Here is a 21,368-nt window from a genome sequence, read left to right as displayed (position 1 = left end):
CTCCCAATTTATTGCTTCACGTTGGAAACATTCTCACCTCTCATTAAGTACACTTAATAGGTGCTGACTGCCACTAGAGGGCGTTTCGAGCGGCTGCTATCAATTTTAGCGTAAACCGAAACTTTGCATTTAGTGCGGCGCGCCAACGTGCTCCACGTGAGGACCAAGTCAAGCCGGCCACTCGGCGATTCCCGAAGCCGGCGTGGCCACGCGGCTAGGCGGGCGGCCCCAGAAAGTGCGAGAGAACGCACCGCCCGCGTGGTGGTTCACGAACAGGGGTTGGGGGGGGGGGGAGGGGGCAACTCGGCCCGAGCTCGGGCCCCCGGATTGATCGCGAGAAAGGGAGTGGCGGCGGCGGTGGTGCTGCGCGCGCTCCCAGCGTTGCTAGGCGGCGGCGTGCCTTGCAGCGCCGCCACGCGGTCCCGCCTGGCGTTCCGGACGACGCCGGCGCACCACGCGAGAGCCCCATCGGCGGAGCGCAGCCCGGGACCCGTCGCGCCATGACCATCCGGTGAGTCGGGGACACGCCCGAAAGAGACAACGCCCTTCTCGGGTGCGGGCCCCGCGGGGCCCTCGGGAACGGCGCGCGAGAACCTCGGTTCGGTGGGGTCGGCGGCCGGGCGCCCTTTTTTCGGGACGTGGCGGGCTCGGGTTACCGGCTCGGGTTGGCGCCGGCACCGGGATGTGGGGATGGCGCCCCCGGTGCCCCGCGATCCGCGGTGTCGGACGTCCTGAACGGGGAGCCCCATCCCCGACGGAACCACCTCGCGCGCCGTTTCCCTTGCATGCACGCACGTCCGTAGGCTTAGAGACTGCTTGATTCGAACGTGAGAACGCAGCGTGCGTACTCTTAGTCAACAGCGATTTCCGAGTAAGCCAACAGAATCCTTGAAAGAAGGACCACGGACCGGGCTTGGGCACTCTTCTTGTAGGACAAGACAGACGTCTGCGTGGTATCTTGGTTTGTCTTTCTATATCGCCAGTGCCTCGTTCTTTCATGCGCTATCGAACACTCGCTGTAATGTCGCGCTCACTATTACAGTGTGGACAGTACGCGAAAGACGAGAAGCGTATAAGGCTGACGGAACTGGAGGCGCATAAGACTTCCACGTGTGCCACGTCCGAATGCGCGACAGATCGCAGGATGCACGCGATTCAGCCCGCGCGAGAACGAGGATGCGCCGGCACGACGTATAGTACATGCGCTGCATTTTGTAGACTTTGTGGATCGCTCGCTTTTTGTTTCTCGTGTTCCCGTATTACGCTATCGTTCGCGTTTGTTGACGTTCCGCCAGGTACCCGCAGCAAACCCAGCGGCACCTACCGCTTGACCGAGAGTCACCAAGCAATCCTCTGTCAACCTCTTCTGTTTACAGGCTTGCACGGAGTCGCCGATTGATTCAAGCAGCTAGCACGTCCTTTGGCGGGGTCATAGAGAGAAAGGCCGCTCGCTACATTGTTTTACTGTGTCCTTTCCCGCGATTTTTCTTGCTGCGTGACGTCAGAGCGTCTCGATTTCCGACAGAAAAGTGCTTCGTTCGCGTCGCGCGTTTATGCGACTTGCGTTGTATTAACTTCCCGAGTTAAAAAAAAAAAACTCGACCATTTCTGAAACGTTGGGGTCTGAAGACCTGCGTCGCATCCGTTAGGCGACACGGGGTGTCCTAACCACGAGCTCTTCCTAATTGCCTTAAGTGGGGCGCGCGCGGTAACGTTTTCGCGGGTCTTTCGCAACCAATGCGAAACATTCGAGCTAGCGCTAATGCGAGGCCCAACGAGCGCGTGAGGAAACGCGAAACGCTTTAACCTGCGTGCCACCCGTGCGGGCGAGCAGCATTAACATCTCGGCGCCCGCTACACCTAATGAACTTAGCGTGCCTGGCACTCTGAAAAAAAAAAACTGCCTGCCTTCAGCGTTGGCGCACCGCTTGTTACCTGTAAATGAATAGCCGCTCAACGCGGGCGGCATACCGAAACACTCATTTGTACCGGTCGCGTCCGAAGCTATGCTCGGCCGCTTCTGTGTCTGCCGGAGAGGGTACAGAATCGAAACCTGTTGCGACACGCTTTTGGCACGCGGCGTCACGAACAGCGATGCACGTGCAGCGTGCGACTGCACTCCATTTCATGCATAGCAGTCAACGCTGTGTAAGCTAGGCAAGAAGTTCGGTCAGGAAAACGGATCACACCGCGCCTTCCGTCCGTGCTTCGCTGCGCGGCAACAGCGTGTGCCCGCGCGAGCATGCACGTGGGAACCCGAAAAGAACAACATAAGTAAAAGTGATCGGAAATAACTCATTAGCAGCCGTATACCACAGTGCGTTTCTTTCTATGGGTTAAACCTTGCTTCATTCAATACTGAGCCTATGTAAAGAACGGTTGCGTACAATTGCGGTCTAAAAACATCGAACTACGTCCAAGCGCGAACGAAGCCACTGCGAGGAGTCTCTCTAGCCTCCACAGCCTTGACTGCTTTGTATCGGCACGGAGTAGATTGTTTTTATCGACTTGGACCTTGATTTGGCCGAGTGTCTTTCTCACCGGATTCGAGAGAATGCGCCACGACGCAAGCGAAGTCCATGTGCTTGCTAGACAGCGCACGTGCAAAGAGCCGTGAACACGCTATGAAATTATATACGTTCATACTCTCCCGCGACGGTGATTGCTGATGCGTTTTGAGGAACGCGGTTCTGATTAAACGCGTACGATATGAAGCACTCGCTAGGGCATGATAAAGCGAGGTCAACCTGGTTAATGAGCTTTTAATTTAACGTAACGTGCAACGGAGATCGTGTCATGAACAGCCAACCATAATTTTTTCTATGCGTGTGCTTTCTTGGCCGCAGTTGGATTTCATCGTTACTTATTGAGTTGTATGGTGTAAAAGAACAACGGTGGCATGGGGAAAAAAGAACATACTATCGGAACATATAAGGTGAGAGAAACAATTTCAAATGCACGTCATCGTAGGCTGGATTTATTTTTTCACATCGTGTCACGTTTTTTCTTTGACGAGAATTCGGAGACGCTCTCGCCTATTAAAAAAAAACTCATACTATACATGCTGAACCGGACACTATTGCCCACTGCTGTTTAGCGCAGAATGCGTAAATTCCACAACTAACGAAGGCGGAAAATAGTGCAAACTGACGCTGCATTAAAAAAAAAAAACACGTGCTCAAACAAATGTAAAAGAATAAACACTCTTACATAAACGAGAGGAGGATAACGCACACGACAATGCAATTCGAGTGTAGCACTTTATGCGCATTTACAGTAAACATACCTATACGCTGCGAAAATTCCGGTATGGGTCCAGGCCTTGGTAACTGCAAGTGCAAAGTTCGTGTTGCTGATTCATTGTAGGTTCACTGAACAGGGGAATGAGGTTGTATTGAACTAGATATTTATATGTACTCAGAGCCTTCGATGATGCAGCGCCAACATGTTAAAAATCGCAGACCACGTTTCTTAATCATCGTTACTTGCAGTAGCAGTTTAGACGTACGTTACATTACCCGCTGTTTGATGGCGCGCTAATATCTCACTTTTAGAGGACGAGGTGCCACTATTCATTTCAACTCACCGACATCGTACATAGCGCTATCGTTAAAAACTTCAAAATTTCCACTCACTTGCAAGCTGAGACAAACACGTAAAGTATTACCAGAATCATAAAATGAAATCAAGATTATGCGAATAACCATTTTGCGGGATATGTATGAGTTCCTCTTCCGCTGGCATCGCGCCTCCTGTCGGTTATTAAAGAAGTGATGACGTCGCAGCAGGACATCCATGACGGCCGTCTGTCAGAAGCATGCGCAGCTAGAAAACAGAAACGCGTCGCTTTTGAGCCTTTCGTCGTTGGTCGCTCCGGAAGCGATCGGATATTCATAAGAGGCAGGAACCTTCCAAGTGCTTCCGTGTTCCCTTATTGCGGTTTGAGGCGGCGCCGTTGACTTAAATCCACATGGGTGTCTTGGAGGCTCAAAATATTCCGAGCGGGTGGTTGCTGATATGTGGCCTTCTGCTGGTTATTTAAGCCCTTGAAAAAAAATGTTTCTCTTTCTTCTCTAGTGCATTTTCAGAGACAGACCGGCATCTTCGCATCCAACGCAGCGTCGTAGCAGCATGGAAACGATGAAATAACCTTCCCATTTTCATTTCACTTCCTAATTTCGCCTGTTTCCTAACAATTGCCTAGCTTACTGGTTCACGCGACACTACCATCCAGCTTATGGTTTACCAACATGTCGTAACCTACTTCCGCTTTCATATTTGTCTTAAGAAGTGTTTTCATCAGCGTAAGTGATGTACAAAACGTTGTTGCCTTTCTACTCTCTCCTTGTGCTATGTTTATTTCTCGGTTATATATATTTTTTCCTTCTCAATCATACTCTTAGACGCGTTCAAATGCGGACTACTTCTTACCCTGGCTTCAGCGGCGTGAATGGTGTTTGCAATGTGGGCGCGCTGCCAGATATTGTAATATTCCAGTTTCTGTTTTACATGCCCGTTTGTTCTTTTTTTCTTCTTCTCTTACTCACTCTATAACATTTTTATGCCGCTCTTTATGGCATTCTATGCCATTCGTTGTCGCAGAAACAGTTTTATCTACGTTTCTTTCTATACTTTGTTTATTGTACTTGGCCTTTTTACCCCCCTCCATTTGCAATTGCATATGGAATATTAAGGTACTGTCCGAATAGGCAAGCTAATATAAGAAAATTAGATCTCTATCGTGTTGTCGCTAAGCTTCATATTGCCATTTCTATTATTTGCTTTCACTTTGTCATGAACTGAACACTGTAGACTTCACTGTGTGTGAAATAAGCTTTGACTAGAAACGAACCGTAAAAAGCGCGCGAGTTACTTTATAGCGAACAATATGCAGTTTGAATTCTGATTCATTGTCTCAGAGGAACTACGAAAAAAGAGGATCATAAAAACAGTCATGCTCAATGTTGAGTTGCACAATAAATGGTGGTCGTATCCAGGGTTGAGCGAGTATGAAGATGACAGAAATAATTTTACAAGTAGGGACGTCTTTTTTATACTTAGTTCGCTGAATAACCTTGAAATTAGGATGAAAATGAAGTGGTAATTCAATCAATCGTTATAAACCTGTACTAATGCTTCCTTAAGGAAACTTGGTCTCTGACCTTATCAAGAAATAGTACCACTCTTTGCAATTTACACTCATCGGACAAAAAAAAAGGGACCCTTGGCTGCTTAAGCTCTTTCAGCAAAGGTCATTTGTCTTTTTTTTTTCTTTTACCGCGATCTTGCCTCTGTCACTGAAACGAATTTTGCCACCCCCGTTTATATTGCTTCCGGGCAGGGTAGTGGCGATTGAGACAATTGCTATCGACTGTATCGTCAAGGTATAATGATGTTAGCGTAATGAAACATCGCTGAAGACCTGACGTGTACGAAGAACACGAATAGCCATCGTTAGTTAGTTCATCAATGGTAGCAAGCCGGTGCAAAAAGAAAAGTTGAAAGAAATCTTGGATACATTTACAACGAATGACGTATGGTACCCAAGTTTCCCTGGCTGTTCTAGCGTGGCCGCGTTGGCGATCAATGAAAAGCATCACTGTCGTCGATAACTAACCAGGAATGGACCCGAACATTAAGCCTCTGTTTCAGTGATGGCTTTTACATCGGCTTTCCATCAACTGCCCCCTAATGGCTTCTCGGTCATTCTCATCGTTGCCCGCGGTCCCAGCGTTGATGTTAAGCGTAGGCACGCGACGTACGCTACGCCTCTCGACAACCACCTGCCCCTTCCGCTGGTAGTTGGCATATCTCGAACGGAGATAGCACAGCATGTGCCGGTTTGTTTCGACAGCCATCGTTATTTGAAAACGTGAGCGGCCGTTACCAAACTGGCCACACGCAGTGCCACTACTAACTCACCGTTCCAAGACGTTCGAACGCCCTTACGAACCTTGCTAGCTTCGTAAGACGACGAGATACCGTTTCACGGAATGGCGTCCCTTTTCTTGTTTACGTATGCATTCATGAATGCAAGAAAATGGCCGGAAAGTCTCTCGCAAGAGGTTCACGCTGGTTTTCCCCGCTTCCCACGATAACAATCAATAATAACCACGCGAGTGCATAGTATGAGCTTCTCTGAACATTCGCGTAATGACCAAGAGCACAGTCTTGAACTTAACTTGGAACGCGGCCCGGTGATTGCCCATGTTTCTCGCCACTGAATGCTCCTGTCAAGAAGCGCTTACTGGAGACGAAGAACCTAAACCAGTGTACACCAGTGTGAGTTTAGACAACATTTTCTATTTTTCTTTAGCCAGCTCTATAGGCACCATCAATTGCGCCCTCAAACTCGTAATGAATGCGCATGTGGTGCTGATACCTGAAACATTTGCATTATGCATCTAAAGGCCTTGAGAGCATAACTTCCATTAGCACTGACGGTGTAAGCTGGTTAAAAGACTTGTGTGAACACCAAATTAGCTAAAAAGCATATTTTCGAAGATTAGGAGGCGACACTACTGGATACATACCTATCGTACACGTATTAAACTCGACGCATTTCGTTGGTCTTTCCTGAATGCCATGTCCCAGGTTCCTCACGCGCATAATCGCCTGTTATCTACAAAAGTGCTTTCCGTCGACCACGGTTGGCACCGAAACTGGGATCGAGTCAAAATGCGGTTCAGTATTTCTTCTCAGCTTCAAGAATATTTGCAGGCGTACGCACCCCTCTTCCTAACCATAGTCCTACCTCGGAAAAACGAGTCAATTTTCATTCACGTATACTGATGGTCTGGTTAGTTTGGTCGCCGAGCATACGATCAACACTATCAACTATACTGCATGCTACAAGCACCCTCTCTTCGAAACCTACCTAGCTACCTTAACATGGCGTGCCGGATAGCGGTACCCGAAATGTGCGAAGTGAGAGATCGTTATTGAAGACAGTGACCTTTGTAGGACGATCTATCATACCCGTTCACTGATGCACCTTCAAACAACTCAGCATGACTCGGCGCAGGCAATAATGCTGTATTTCGTTACCGACACTTACCGCCCGCTCCCACGTTTCCATAACGGAGGGATCGACATTAACGCCTGTCAACTCAATATTGTTACTCTTATCACCGGCCGAAAACAACGTGACCGATGCGAACAGAGATCCATGTGATCAGACGTGTTTCTAGCTAGCCGTCAGACTAATTTGTTTACGTATCCTTCCCTCACCAACCTGGCCTGTGACACTTATTGGTCACCTAAAAGAAAGTGCGGGGGCAATCTTCACGTAAGAATTGAAATAGGGGCTTAGAGAACTTCTTGTTCATGTGCCATGACGTGGAGGGTTAGTCTAATAACTTTGTAGTCTTGACAACATTCAAGTTTGCCAGGGCAGTACCGCAACATATGATGAAGGTCCGCTGTGGCTACTACTGGTATATAGCACTTTTGACAGTCGTTATACCTGAGACCTAGGTGACGGAAGCTGTACGGTTCGCAACAGCCTGAAGTCAACAAAGGGGAACTTTCTCCAAACAAAACACCCTACGGGAAAGGGAGGACACGCAGATGGAATAAGGGCATTATTTGCGATAACTAGTAACAGTGAAATACAAAGCCAGAGGAATGGTGCAGCGTATCCTGAAGAACTGAGTTGTCATAGGTGTCGTGCGGCGATTGGTGACATCAGGCCACATACTACAATGCAGAGAAACAAAAAGTTGTCGTCGATTAGTATTCTGCCTCGACAGAAACGAAGAAGGTTACAAGGGCTGGGTTTTGGCAATAAAGCAAGCGTACAGATAAACATGGCCTTAGCATATCTGCCGTAGACACTACCACATAAGCAGCACACGCGAAAGGAAGTTGAAGCCAGAGAATCTATCTATCTATCTATCTATCTATCTATCTATCTATCTATCTATCTATCTATCTATCTATCTATCTATCTATCTATCTATCTATCTATCTATCTATCTATCTATCTATCTATCTATCTATCTATCTATCTATCTATCTGTCTATCTATCTGTCTATCTGTCTATCTATCTATCTATCTATCTATCTATCTATCTATCTATCTATCTATCTATCTATCTATCTATCTATCTATCTATCTATCTATCTATCTATCTATCTATCTATCTATCTATCTATCTATCTATGTTTTTGTTAGTAGTACTTGCGCCTTTTTGCAGCGAGTGGATTCAATTGAGCACATGCGAAGAATACTACGTGTTGATCCTAATTAAGCCTACTGAATGATTCATTATACATTAAATCATTACAATCCTGTCCCTTAACGCCAGCTCAGCAAATAGGATGTGGTCGCAAATGATGTTCGATGGCCTGAGCTCGATAGTGAGGTTACTGACAATAAGTCCCGCAGCTCGCACTGCTGCTTGCAACCCATCAGAGTGCCATTATTTTTATTTGTCTGCAGGTTTGGCCGTGTAGTGGCGCCGGCACGTCCCGGTCACATGCCCAATAAAAAAATAGAAATGACCCCCCCCCCCCCCCTCTGTCTCGGCTTGGGACAAAAGCATTCTCGTGACCTTCCGATGGTGCGCGGAGCGGCTGGCACGATGGATCACTCACCGTCCATGTCATTCTTGGTCCGCAATTTATTTAGGTTTGCAGTCGCGTTAAAAAGATAACAGAAAGAAAAAGAAATCGATTCGCTGTTGCAGTGTCGTGTCCCGCTGAATGGTCGCGTTTCTCTAAAGGTTGCGACAAGCTGTCTTCAGCTTTCATTGGCCAAGCTCTGTTGCTACTGCTATGGTATGGTGTCCAGTATAATCGCAGCAGTGAAACCGAGGAAGTGCTGGCGACTGTTTTTGGCAACCGCCCAAGGCAATGAGTCAGGACGGGAACACATTCGCAGTGATTTACGTTCCCTAAAAAATTGGCCGACTTCTTTGGACGCAGAGATAAAACAGGTGTCAGCACGAATTTTGTTTCTCTCTAAGGCGGATATATGGCTCTGAGGAGTCGCCGCTTTGCTTTATCAGTTGCCGATACTGTTACCCGGTGAGTCACATAAAGACAAGCGGACTTGCAACACTATAGCCACAGTAGCATTTGGTCCATTCGCTTTCCCCGCCAAATAAAAAATTAAAAGACGGTAGCAACTACTACTGTTCCCAGTATGGCTGGAAAAGTAAATACACATCAGTCATGCCATGACCCTGCCGATAACAGACTCCACCGCTCCAATTTATTGTTTACTCACGTTCCCGACTATTCTTCTACATTAAAGCGGTCGTTAGTTAAAGGCAGAGTGTATATTATTCATTGTTCTAAGTGTGTTCCGGGAGCGATTATTTCATTGTCTGAGGCTGAAACACGCTCATCGCCTTAAGAATTACCAAAGGGAGAAACTTTGATATTTAATTGGCAAGCACCTGAGCCTCGAACATGAAGAGCCCTTCACTTGAGAAACGATGAAGGTTCGAAGGTAGAAAATATGCATTCTGCAAAAAGGGTTCAGTCAAAAAGCGGATCGCCAAAAAAGAAAAAGAAAAGAAAAGGGGAAAAAACACGAGCCTGTTTCAGCTGGTGATATTTGTAAATCTCCCATTCAACTGAAAGATTGAAAAGTTGATCAAGTAAAGCGTCACTTATGCGTCTTTGTCAAGATGGCTTCTATTCTGCTCCTACCACAGCGGTGTTGAACATCATGGCACCACAACTTTCATAGGCCGTGTAAGGAGAATAACTCGGCCCTTAAACCGTGTGCAATAAATTATTCAGACGCTCGAACCCCAGATCATACCTGTTTATGGCCAAAGAAAATATGGAATAAATACTTAGGATGGGTTCTATTTCCAACAATTCCAAGTTTTCTCCGTTCCCCAATGCTTTCCATGAGAGATCGTGAGCACAAATGATTATCAGTGCCATGTTCTCCCTAGCTAATGTTTGCATAATTGCGACTTCTTTTCAGCCTGTTTTTGCCAATTTTGAACCCGTTAGGAATATTAAAGAGAATCTTTAGGTCATTTCCTTGCCCAAAAGACTTCTGCTTACGCTTCGAAATTTCCGATCATGTCCTCTACTGTAAACTAATGGAATAATACTTAATCGCTAAAATTGAAATGAAGTTATGGGGTTTTACATGCCGAAACCAGCATATGATTATGAGGAGCGCCGTAGTGGGGGACTCCTGAATAATTTTGACCACCTGGGTTTCTTTTCCGTTCACCTAATGCAAGATACAAGGATGTTTTTTGAATTTCGCCCACATAGAAAGGCGGCCGCCACAGCCAGGATTTGAACCCACGACCTCGTGCCTAGCAGCGTAATGCCCTAGACGCTAAGTAACCGTGGCGGGCCAATACTTCGCCATAGATGCGTGAGTGGTCGGACGGAAATAATGATTAGATAGATAAATTTCTCACAAAACGCCGTTATCGGGACTTTTCAAACATGTAATGACTTCGTTATGCAAACTGAATTGTGTAAGAAAGTTTCTAAGTGCTCTCAGAAAGGTATTTCCCCATGTCGCAAAGTACGCTGAATCCACGTTCTCAACAAGCAGGCAGGCTGTAAGAGACCGGTATATTCAAATCACCGCTGTCCTTGCGCTGCCTCGCGCCATTATCAATGCATCCAAGTCAAGACCATTTACCTTCAAGAAAAGAACTGAACGATATATGGAAAAAGCGGAGACGTCACGGCGCTTCGTAGAAGTGGTATTTCGGGATATGTACAATCAGTCCAGTTATGAAACCACCCGTCGTCTAAGAAAAAAACTGTCGGCCCCCATGCGCTAAGAATAAATCGTACGTCAGTTATTCAGTGTTCCTATTCTTTCCGGCTCTCTCTATTCGTATTGCGAAACGACCCCATCTTATCGCCTCGCCAAGCATACTACAACAAATCCGGAAAGTCCTTCGGGACTTCAGTAGATAAGCCTACGCGGAACCTGCAATCAAAAGGACATCAGCACCGGAGTCGTTCGGAATCGTTTTTTGATGGACGTCTCGAAGGCTCACTTTGTACTTTGTTCCAAGGGGTAAATTTATTGGGCCTGGGCGATGCCGTATGAATTTAACATTCTTTCACTTCGAATCTCTTTTCTTTGTTTTTTGTCTCGGTTGGAATAATCCTTCGTGCAGTACGGGGAAGCGTCTGAGTAGAACAGTCAGGCGGTTTCGGTTGGCTCGAATGTGATGGGAAGATATTCTTGGGCGATGCGTTTTTGAGCTGCGGGCCAAGCTTGATTCCATAGGCTTTGATTGAACTTTGAGTTTTATGCAAAGCTACCGTCTACAGTGAATAATGTGTAGTCGAAAACTGTGAGGGCAGCATATTACACGTATGTGCTTTGCTCAGGTCATTGCCGTCTCTGGTTGTTCGTAATACTGTCGGCTCTGAATTCTGCGACAAAATGCTCAGCAAAGAAATTGCGGCTGACACACACAGGGCTGACACACATAAAATGCACACACATAGAAAGGGCAGTTGAAAAAAATAAAGGAAAGAGAGACAAGCACGCACGCACGCACACGCACACACACACACACGCAGACACGCATAGTTAATCGAAATTTCGATGACACCTATGATACTACAAATGGAAATAGCTACAGTAAAAAAGATTATATCGGTTCTATTTTGTTGAGGTAGCATTTTAACACCAAAATGGAGGTACGATTTTAATGTAATGCTTTCCAAGTCAATTTTCATGAGGATTGATGACTTCAAATATAGCAGGGAACAAAATGATATCAACGTTGACTAACATTTATTGGCAAATGTTTCTAGAAAGCAGGAAATGAAGCTGTGAAATCTGAAGCCAGGCACACAAAGCCATTGGTTCGTAATAACTTTATGCCGGACGCGGTTATCTTCGATACAATCTTTTCTTGCCAGTTAACCAAGAAACTTAATCTTCCTTTTATTTTATAAATACCTAATCTTATTCTTCTGTATTTGCAACTATTCTGTGCACAAGTGTGTTAGAAAGCACGAGCCTAAATAAACTTCACCGGCTTGATTTTAATAGAAAAGCAAGAACGAAAACAGAGGAAGAAAACAACACTGTTTCAGCGGATCTGTACAGTTGATCTCTACACAAGAATGTTTGCGCGTAACGAGTCACTTTACTTTTTTCACGGGTTAGATCCAGGCTTTTCAGTACTGAAACTTCATTGTTCAGGGCGTAGCTTTTCGCATGATGGCTATATATCCACGGCCGAACAGAAGTTCAGAAAACAGAAAGAGGTCCTACTGAATTGGATTCCCTGGAAAGGCGACCTTCCGGTGCGCTAAAAGTCCAAATACGTATGTTTGGAACGCAATCGTTCAATCGCGCATTACCCTAGGTAATCGCGGATTTAAAAAGCAAACTTGCAGTTAGCGAGCACGTGTTCTGAAATCGATTCTAGAGCCCCTTCTGCGCCTAGTGATGCGCTTGCTTTGAAACGTAAATTTCGGCCACGGAGCGACAACGACAGATTTGCATATTTCTATCGAGTACCCTCAATGCCGCGCCTGTCGAGAGGGATATGCCTTGATGACAAAAGGCGCCACGCAAACGAGGGCGGACGAAGAGCAGACGACACGCGCCGTTTGGTACAAGGCTACAACGGTTCTGTTTTTGAAGTTTTTTAAGTTTCGTTGGACGCATCTTTCGCTAAAAGGGTCTCGCAACAACCCCGCACCCTAATGCTCTTTGTTCCCGCGGAAGCAGAAAAGAATTTAGACGGAGCATTGCGCAAAGCGGTAGAAGTCGGAAGAGTTGGTCCGACACGTGATCGTCGCGTCAGAGCGCGCGGTAGGTTTTAGCGGCTCTGCGCTGCACGCGGAGCCATGACAGAGCGCACAAAGCGAACATGACATGACTGAACATGACAGAGCGAGCAAATGCGTATCGACTAAAAGCCACCGATACCGCGAGTCTCGGGGGTCCATTCTGGTGCTGACTTTAGGTGGGAAAGAGGAAAAGGAACGGCTTCACGAAGAATTGGATTGCCGAGGCTGGCTGCTGGGGCGTTTACACTTCCTCCAGGTTCATTTCCTTCCTCGAGGTTGTTTTTTTCTTCAATCTTTTGTAGTAATTTGGGTGGACTTGTGCCACTTACCTAATGCGACCAATATGAAACGATATAAACGGTGTAAACAGCCACAATATATACGTTAAGTTTCCCAGTAACTATTAGCGAAAGCTAATCTCACCTGAGATTTTTAGCGATTGTGGTAACCATGTGCATAGTAGACGAATTGTCGTTTGATTTGTCACAGCTTTTGTAAGCAAATTTACGAATCTGCTTCATTGAGCCTTGAAGGACATTTCTAGTTTACGCTAACGCCGCAACCTTTTTAGCCTAGTTAATTTGTTCGCGTCTATGTTCTTTTTTAGGAATAAATAAATCAACAAAAGAAATTGATTGTACGTCGCTAAAGCTTCAACGGCGATTGAACAGCAACGTTCCCTATGAGCGACTTATATTTGATACTGTAAATAACACTCTTTGGTGTGCGTTCCTTTGAGCATAGCCAGCTGGTAACACTTAGAAGAGAAATAAAAATTACCTGTCGCAATAGTGTAGTTCTTTGACGGCCAATCCGTATAAAGATTTCCTTTGCATATTTCCTGGCGAATTTCACTCTTTAATTAGTAATATTTGTTTTCTGGTTTGCACTATTGAATGTATGCTAGTTTGATGTATCAGGCACATCACTGGCATGCCTTGCAAAAACTTTGGCGCAATATGAATTGAGCTGTTATGTTAATTAATACAACTTACATACAAAAGACAAACGGGGCCGCGTGTTGTCCAGTACAACATCAAAATGCACGGTGAACTAAACTGTGTAATTCCCCTTAACAAGTCACAAAGACGTTTCAAGACAAGAGGAGCAAATTTCTGCTACCTAAAGTGCCCACGTTTTCGCAACCTCTATGAAAGTGGCAGGCGCAGAGACTGCAGCCAGATTTTTCTATTGTAAAACTTGTGCGAAAGGTTATGTTCAGACGCATATTGCGTTACACGTGAATCATAGGCAAGAAGAAGTTATAATTTTTTCTTGCTCTCAGAAACGCCACCCGCGTTATTTTACTGTTACCTTAACGGTGACGCCAGGAGAAAATATACGTTTCATATACAGATGCAATTTTCTCTACCTGATGTCGGCATGAAACTATGTGTTTCCGTGTGCAGCTGGCCAAATCGGTCGACAGCTTGCGCGAGTGTCACTTTTCCTGCTTTCCAGCGCATTACGACATAGAGACCTTGTGAAGCGGTCAAAGTCCTCCTCATGCTCACAAAGCTCCTCCAAATGAGACCGTCATCTGCTGAGTTGTCACTGTCCTAAGACGCTGACGCACTTAAAAAAGAAGAAGAAAAAAGCGGTGCTCGCACGAGCGGGCTAAAAGTTTGGCCGGCTGTACCTGCACTCGCGCAGCATACAGAGGGCGGACAAATTGGACAGTTGGCCTCAAGGGACTCCCGCAACGAAACCATCGTGACATTGCGAGACGATGGCTACTTCGTCGACACGCGCCCATCGGAGACCAGAGCAGTTTGTCGCTTACCGCGCCGACCATCTGGTCGCGAGAGGCAAACGAATGGACGCTGAACGACCTTTTGTGTTCTCATCGCGGACAACATCGTATGCCCCGTTCCGTCTGACGGCCGGACAGGCGTCGACACGAAGCCATACAAAGCCGAAATCAATGCTTTGTATTTATAGGGCCAGTTGTGTTCGCGCATTGTCTGTTGACAGCGGCCCAAAGCGCCTTACGCAAGGGAAAGCTGGGCGGCGCTCGGCGGCGACGTGTGAAGCGCTCTCGAGAGGAAAGATCCACGCAGCGTACAAACACAGCACAATGGCTCTTCTGACACCGCCAAGAGAAATTTCCGTTTTTTTTTTTCGTGTCGTACAGCCGAGAGTGTTGTAATCCAACCTCGCAGATCGGCAGCGTCATTCCGGTGTTTCTTTTTTTTTGTAAACGCCCTCGGTTTATAAATCTGAATTACCGTCCAACATGACTGCACTAGCCACGTATAGTATGCTGAAAATCAAGGGTGCGATCTTGTACGCGTTCCAAACTCTAACGGAGGCGGTCCGTTCTTTCCGTCGCGAAATTGGCGGTCCGTTCCGTTGCGTTCGTCCGATAGCAGACAACACGGAATGATTGACAGCAGATATCACTTCACAATTGACGTCATGGCGTTCTTCACCGTTCAAACTGTCCAACCGTGTGCGCCTCGGTGGAACGGACCGCCTCCGTTCTATTTTGGACCGCGTACAAGATCGCACCCCAAACGTGCGGTATAGACACCGCTTACTTTCGCGGGTTGGAGTGATGTCCCGCCTATACCGCCATGACGCTTGCATAAAGCCGAGACAGCAGAAAGACCTCTGGGTAACCGGCGTTACCTGTGGTGCTGTTGCGCTCAGAAGCTCGAACAAATAAGTCGCAGAACTAGGAAACGGAGCATTGCAAAGACAGAGAAAGGAAATAGTGAGCACTAGCTAAAAAACTGCAGGCTAAGTACACTTAGAATATAGCGAGAAATTGGGCTAGTCGGCGTATTTGCATGTTTCAATGCGCTGAATGCAGCTGATCACCACGAAAAGGTCCATCTTACAATATCGACGAAGAAATTTTAATTAGGTAGGGCGACATGAAGAGCAAACAAAAAGAAAACGAAGGGAAGGTTGGCTATAGGTTGGCTGGCTACTCTGTGGTAGGGTAAAGGCCAAGATGTTAAATTGGGTAGTTTGCAAGCTAAATGAAAGCGGGGTTGGCAGCTCACCTTCGAATTTCCGGCTGTGAGCCTGAGCCTCGAACATGTTCCCTCTTTAAGTATTTTAATTTAAACTGGCTCTCATTGCCTGTATTCACAAACGAATGAAGTTATTTCCTTAAAGCTTCATTAGAGCAGAAGCCTGCTAACCGCAACGCTGGACCTATTACTGTAGATATAGCATTCGGCTGATGCCGAAGAGCACTTACAAAAGAACCGCTTCGTGAATTCTGGCCCATATGCTCTGTTTCCACCGGAAAGCTGATATTCGCCACTGGGAGCCACTCGAAAATTTGGACTCTCCCGCTGTTAGGTAAGGACCACTGGACTGGTTTTGAGCACAGCTTCGACAGCGAATACATGAGTAGGGAGTGCGGACTGCGGTTGAGCGTGTTGAGTGCACGTTAAAGAGACCCATGTTGTGCACATTAGCAGAGAGCTTCCCTGCTACGGCATGCGCAATATTCAGGCTGCAGGTTTGGCACGTGATACTGCTTATACATATATATATATTGTAATTGATCAAGAAAGCTTCCACCAGGTCCCTTCCTTATATTGTGATGGCATTTGAAAGACTCGAAAGTGGGTCTGATGTGTCTCTTTTCGCGTCACTTCTTTCTTCTCGTGGGTCGATGTCTGGGCCTCCCGCGATGTGCTTCGACAGCTGCAACTGTTATTATCGCGCGAGAGCACCCGGCCACCGCGCACATAATCGTCGAGACCGTCAGAGGGCGCATGCGACACATTTCACGGCTGCCTTCGCACCATTTAGCTTGCTAGTCAACGCGTTGAGCGCCGCCTGCATTCTTCGGTGTTGTGGCCAGTCATCGAGGCTCTCTATAGGAGCTGGCTTCAAGCGTGTGAAGCTCCCGGCATCCGCGTGCCTTTGGCAACCTCACTGGTGCCTCTCAAGGTTCCTGGAATCGCCAAGATGGCTGACATGCCACCACTAGCCTTGAAGCGGGTGTCCCTTTTCCTCACGAATGAGTCCTATTTAGACCACGCGCATATGTAAACGGACTGTTATTACCAGTTCCAGCAGCTCTACCAGAGCTGTGATTGTCCCATTGAGCTGCGTCTCTGAATAGCTAACGTTTTCGCGTGTTGCGACATCGACAGTGACAGAACTTAGGGCTCTCCGTGGTACCATCGGTTACGTGATTCAACAGCTGTCTAATTAATAGACAATATTTTGTGATTACAAAACCAACCTACAGGCTCTACAGCTTGCCTTGCGTCATGGCACTCATGAGCAGATGGCATATTAAATTAGACGTGAGCACCGCCAAGCTTTCGAGAACGACCATAATATTTTATTTCTGTGGCTGGCAAGCCACTGCGGAAATGCCGATGAAGACAGGGCAGATGAATCGGCAAGCTCGGCTCACCGGCAGAACCAGTGCGCACCCACCGAGCACCGACGGAGCGTGGCAGCCTTACTCATTTGCTCGTAGCCTTACACTGTGTCATTGGAATTCATCAGTTTCTATGAAATTTAGGTTATATTCATTCGACTTTCACATGCTACTTTGCCTGGCACGCGCATTCTCCCACCATGAAGCAACATTAGTGTGCCATCTATGGTTGGGCATCGCATTCACGAACGCTTACTCAGTGCGCATCGGAATGGCCAACAGCGCCTTATGCAACTCTCACGGACGGTATCAGATAGAACACATTTTATGCCACTGTCCATTCTATATGACTCTCAACTAGATGTTCTGAGTATCAGTTTTAGGCGCTCAGACGACAGGCCGTTCTCGGAAGCAAAGATCCTGGTATTCTGGCCGAAGAGCTCCAGTATGCTAAAGGCCACCAAAGCGTTTTTTGCAATTTTTGACGGCAACTGGACTGGATGAACGCTCGTGAATGAACATTCATCATGAGTGAACATGTACGTGAGTGAGCTTCCAACTGCGAGTACGTGCGCAATGGCTCTTCTTCTTTTCTCCTTCTCGGTTTTTAACTTTCCCCTTCCCCACGTGTAGGGTAGCCAACAAACGCGGGACCTTGGTTAACCTCCCTGCTTTTACTCCTTCTCTGTCTCTCATGAATGGGTGGTATAGTCAGCGCTTATCTAAGGCACTCTGGGCACTTACACACACAAAAAAAGCTTTCTTACGTCAAAGCATTTCGTATTTTGCAGCGTTCCAGTTCCCGCCAACCGCAATAATCATCGGCGCGTTGACTAGGTGTTCACCGCAGTGACTGTCAATCGTGAAAGGCACCGACGAAATGCTTCTAGAGGGTTGGCTGCCCAGTAGTTGGTATTTAGAACAAAAAGACGATGTTTTCCTTTAATGCTGTCGGGAGAGGTCTACGCTGGACGTCGTACCGGGAGCAGAGGCACAAAGAATGGGTCCTCGGGGTGATATAGTTACAAAGGCGTTGTGGTGGCCTTTGTGCACACTGTACTAGCCTTGTATTAGGGGGTGGCACATGCTTTGCCAAGCGTCATGAAGATGCAGAGTCAAGCAGTTCAGATCTCTCTCGCAGAAACGTAAGAATTATGCGGCAACTCCGGCCCCTCCTCGCGCGCTATTCGCGTTACTTAGAAGAAAACTAATCCGCACAGTGCTTGAGATAACCCTCTCGTTCTTACTCTGTCCAGCAGCCTCTTCCTTTAAGCACAAGAAAGAGAGATAAGGAAGTGATAAGGTAAATGCGGGAAGATTAAACAGGCCTAGCCCGCTTCGCTACCCCACGCTGCAGAAGGGAGATAGGTGAAGAAAAAATGAATAGAAAGAGAGAATATAAAAGTTTACATTACGCGCTCGCACAAAGTATCAGGAGCTTCAACAGCGAAAAAATGCCACACAATACCAGTGGATACATTCAGAAAACAGCTTAAAAGCAATAATTCTGCCATTAGCAACTTTCTTCCGCACTAATTAAAAAAAAGGAAAATTCTTCAACAAAGATGACTCCACTAGTAATTATTCCCTCTTCTTCTGCTTGTTTCTCGTTTCTATCTCGTGTCTTCTTTTTGTCGTATTTTCCTTAGAGCCATTGATGCGAGGAGATATAGTTAATTGTGGTGCTTCTCTGTTGATGAGCTGTTTCGACAGTCTGTACCGCTATGTGCTTTGTAATTTCTTCAGAGGCGGTATTAAGTTGGGTAGTGAAAACTCGAAGCCACTCTGCGTGTGCTGCGAAAAGACGCCAGGCGTACACTGTCTGCTTTCGACGCTACCAATTACCCCCTTTTGTGATTGAGCGCCTCATTTAGCACGACATGTTCACCAGAGTCCCTAGAATAATTTTCTGCGGCTGAACGCGGTGCTGCAGTTCGCGTTGCAGAGAGCTGTGACCGGATGTCGGAAACCCCGCTTTTGTTCTGCAAGGCCAATCAACCAAATTATATATATATATATATATATATATATATATATATATATATATATATATATATATATATATATATATATATATATATATGTATATATATATATATATGTATATATATATTTTCTAGGCACAACACTGCAGGATAGAACAAATATCGAACGTGCGAACTTCTTCTCTCGTGGTAATTGCTGTGGAACTTGCTATCATTTGTTTAAAATGGTTTTTTTAATTATAGGGTTTTACGTGCCAAAACCACTTCCTGATTATGAGGCACGCCGTAGTGGAGGACTCCGGAAATTTCGACCACATGAGGTTCTTTTACGTGCACCTAAATCTAAGTACACCGGTGTTTTCGCATTTCGCCCCCATCGAAATGCGGCCGCCATGGCCGGGATTCGATCCCGCGACCTCGTGCTCAGCAGCCTAACACCATAGCCACTGAGCAACCACGACGGGTTTAAAATCGTTAGGTGCACGTGATAACGATGAAACGGAATAGAGATGACCACAGAGCTAGTACCATGGTCACCTATGCCGGCAGTAATAGCGATTCTCAGTTGTGACAATGTGGAAAGTATGACTAATTGAGAGAGCCGGGTTCATGAAAGTATTTACCATGAAAACAACGTAAAATAGAAAAAAGGTAACGAAGCAACGAAATTTTGTCCAAATGAATCGCTCCATTTATCGCAAGCCAAAAGTTGTAGGCTAGTTTTAAACCGTCAAAACCCGAATATAATTTTCATAAACCAAAGAAGTACGTAACAAATTTTAATGACATACAGAAATGTAGGTTATCTATTTTTTAACGACGACACGCTCCATTATGTATATTAATATTGCCCAATAGCTCGCACATTTCTTTGCAGCGTATTTACAGACTAACCATCTTTTTCACTAAATATAAAACATCCTATTGTCGAGGCCTCCGCCCAGATGAAACAATTGCATTAAAGCCATGGCGGTTACATTGGTGGCGATGTTTGCTCAACAGGACCCTATTGCCGCAGAAACCACGTCATGGCCGAGACTATCGCCCTAGTTTGCGTGGCCACTGAATCGTTAGTCCTCAATTCGATTGTTCAAGGTAATGCGAGTGTCAGCGACAGCTGAGCTTAGAGCAAACGGCGGAGCGTTCAACAAAGCGCTTTCAAACAAACGCCCGAACTTTTACGCCGCGGCATCCTTCGTGCGATGACGTCTACATTGAAACACTGTAATAATCACTAACGCAGAACGTAATACACATGTCAGTATTAAAGCACTCGCGTAGCACCATTACGCCCAGTGATGACGCCACAGTTTGGTAACGTGTGGGCCAATTAGATATGACGAAACCTGCCAGAAACAAAGCGTATTACAAACATACGGACGACCATTTATTTCTCCTCCGTAAAGCTTGCCGAGGCAATTGTGAAATAGGTTGCGGTTTCGCAGACAAGGTTATGTTTTAGGAGTGGGAGGCTGTGGTAGGCTGTAGGCGGACCTAGTCTTGCTGGACAAGGCGACAATTGCTCCGGCCGAATTTGTGTTGAACGTCCATACAAAAGGCGACCGCTTCCACATTGTCACACATGACAGTATTAGGGACCGTACAGTGAACTACCGAACGCAAGAAATATTGTAGTGGCACACAGTTTAGTCGGATGATGAATAGCGTTCAAAACGAGTAGCGTATAGGAATCCATTAGTACGCTGTTGTCCAAGGATCGCTTAAGGGCTTGCTCGGTGACTCTATATTACGCATCAGGAGCTTGAAACGAGAACGCGATATTTTCTGCCGCGAACGATACCTGCACCGCAACCGCAGCAACAATGACGTTAGTACTTTAGTAGTAGATGATATTTCTTTGCATGTGTTTTTTTTTTCCTGCGCTAGTGCTGCAGGAGAAATACTGCACTGAATTTTGGTTGATGCTGCTATGAACTACTTCTTTACTACACCCGCAAGTGCTTCTGTTACCGACACTGTTCATTGAATCTCACATAGAATAAACGAATGGCACCTAAATATTGTTAATGCAACAAATATACGTCCTGAAGCGCACAGTTATCTTACTAAAGCAAATATTTATCCGCCTTCCTCCTCATGGTTTGGAGGATCTTCTAGGTCAGTTTCTCGCTAAGTGATGTGGGCCTATTACGGGGGCAGTAATAGCACACTGGTCCGATCCCGGAGGCTGTGTAATAGCAAACTGGACGGTGCCAAGGATGGTGTAATGAAAACTGGGCCGATTGTTAAGACCGCGGCGGGGTCAC

At 46.3% G+C, this 21,368-nt stretch overlaps 1 protein-coding gene across 1 annotated transcript in view; it reads left to right on the top strand.

The window, feature by feature from the left end:
• Positions 1-475: 475 nt before the first annotated feature.
• LOC139050158 (tyrosine-protein kinase SYK-like) overlaps positions 476-21,368 on the top strand; it is a 153,541-nt gene continuing 132,648 nt past the window's right edge. Inside the window, exon 1 of the mRNA XM_070526372.1 lies at positions 476-511. Coding sequence (XP_070382473.1) covers positions 501-511 — 11 coding nt within the window. The 5' untranslated portion in view covers positions 476-500. The remainder of the gene's footprint in view (positions 512-21,368) is intronic.

The sequence above is a fragment of the Dermacentor albipictus genome, chromosome 9 (genome assembly GCF_038994185.2).
Source record: "Dermacentor albipictus isolate Rhodes 1998 colony chromosome 9, USDA_Dalb.pri_finalv2, whole genome shotgun sequence".
Classification (NCBI taxonomy): Eukaryota; Metazoa; Arthropoda; class Arachnida; order Ixodida; family Ixodidae; genus Dermacentor; species Dermacentor albipictus.
This window is presented reverse-complemented; position numbering and strand designations above follow the sequence as displayed.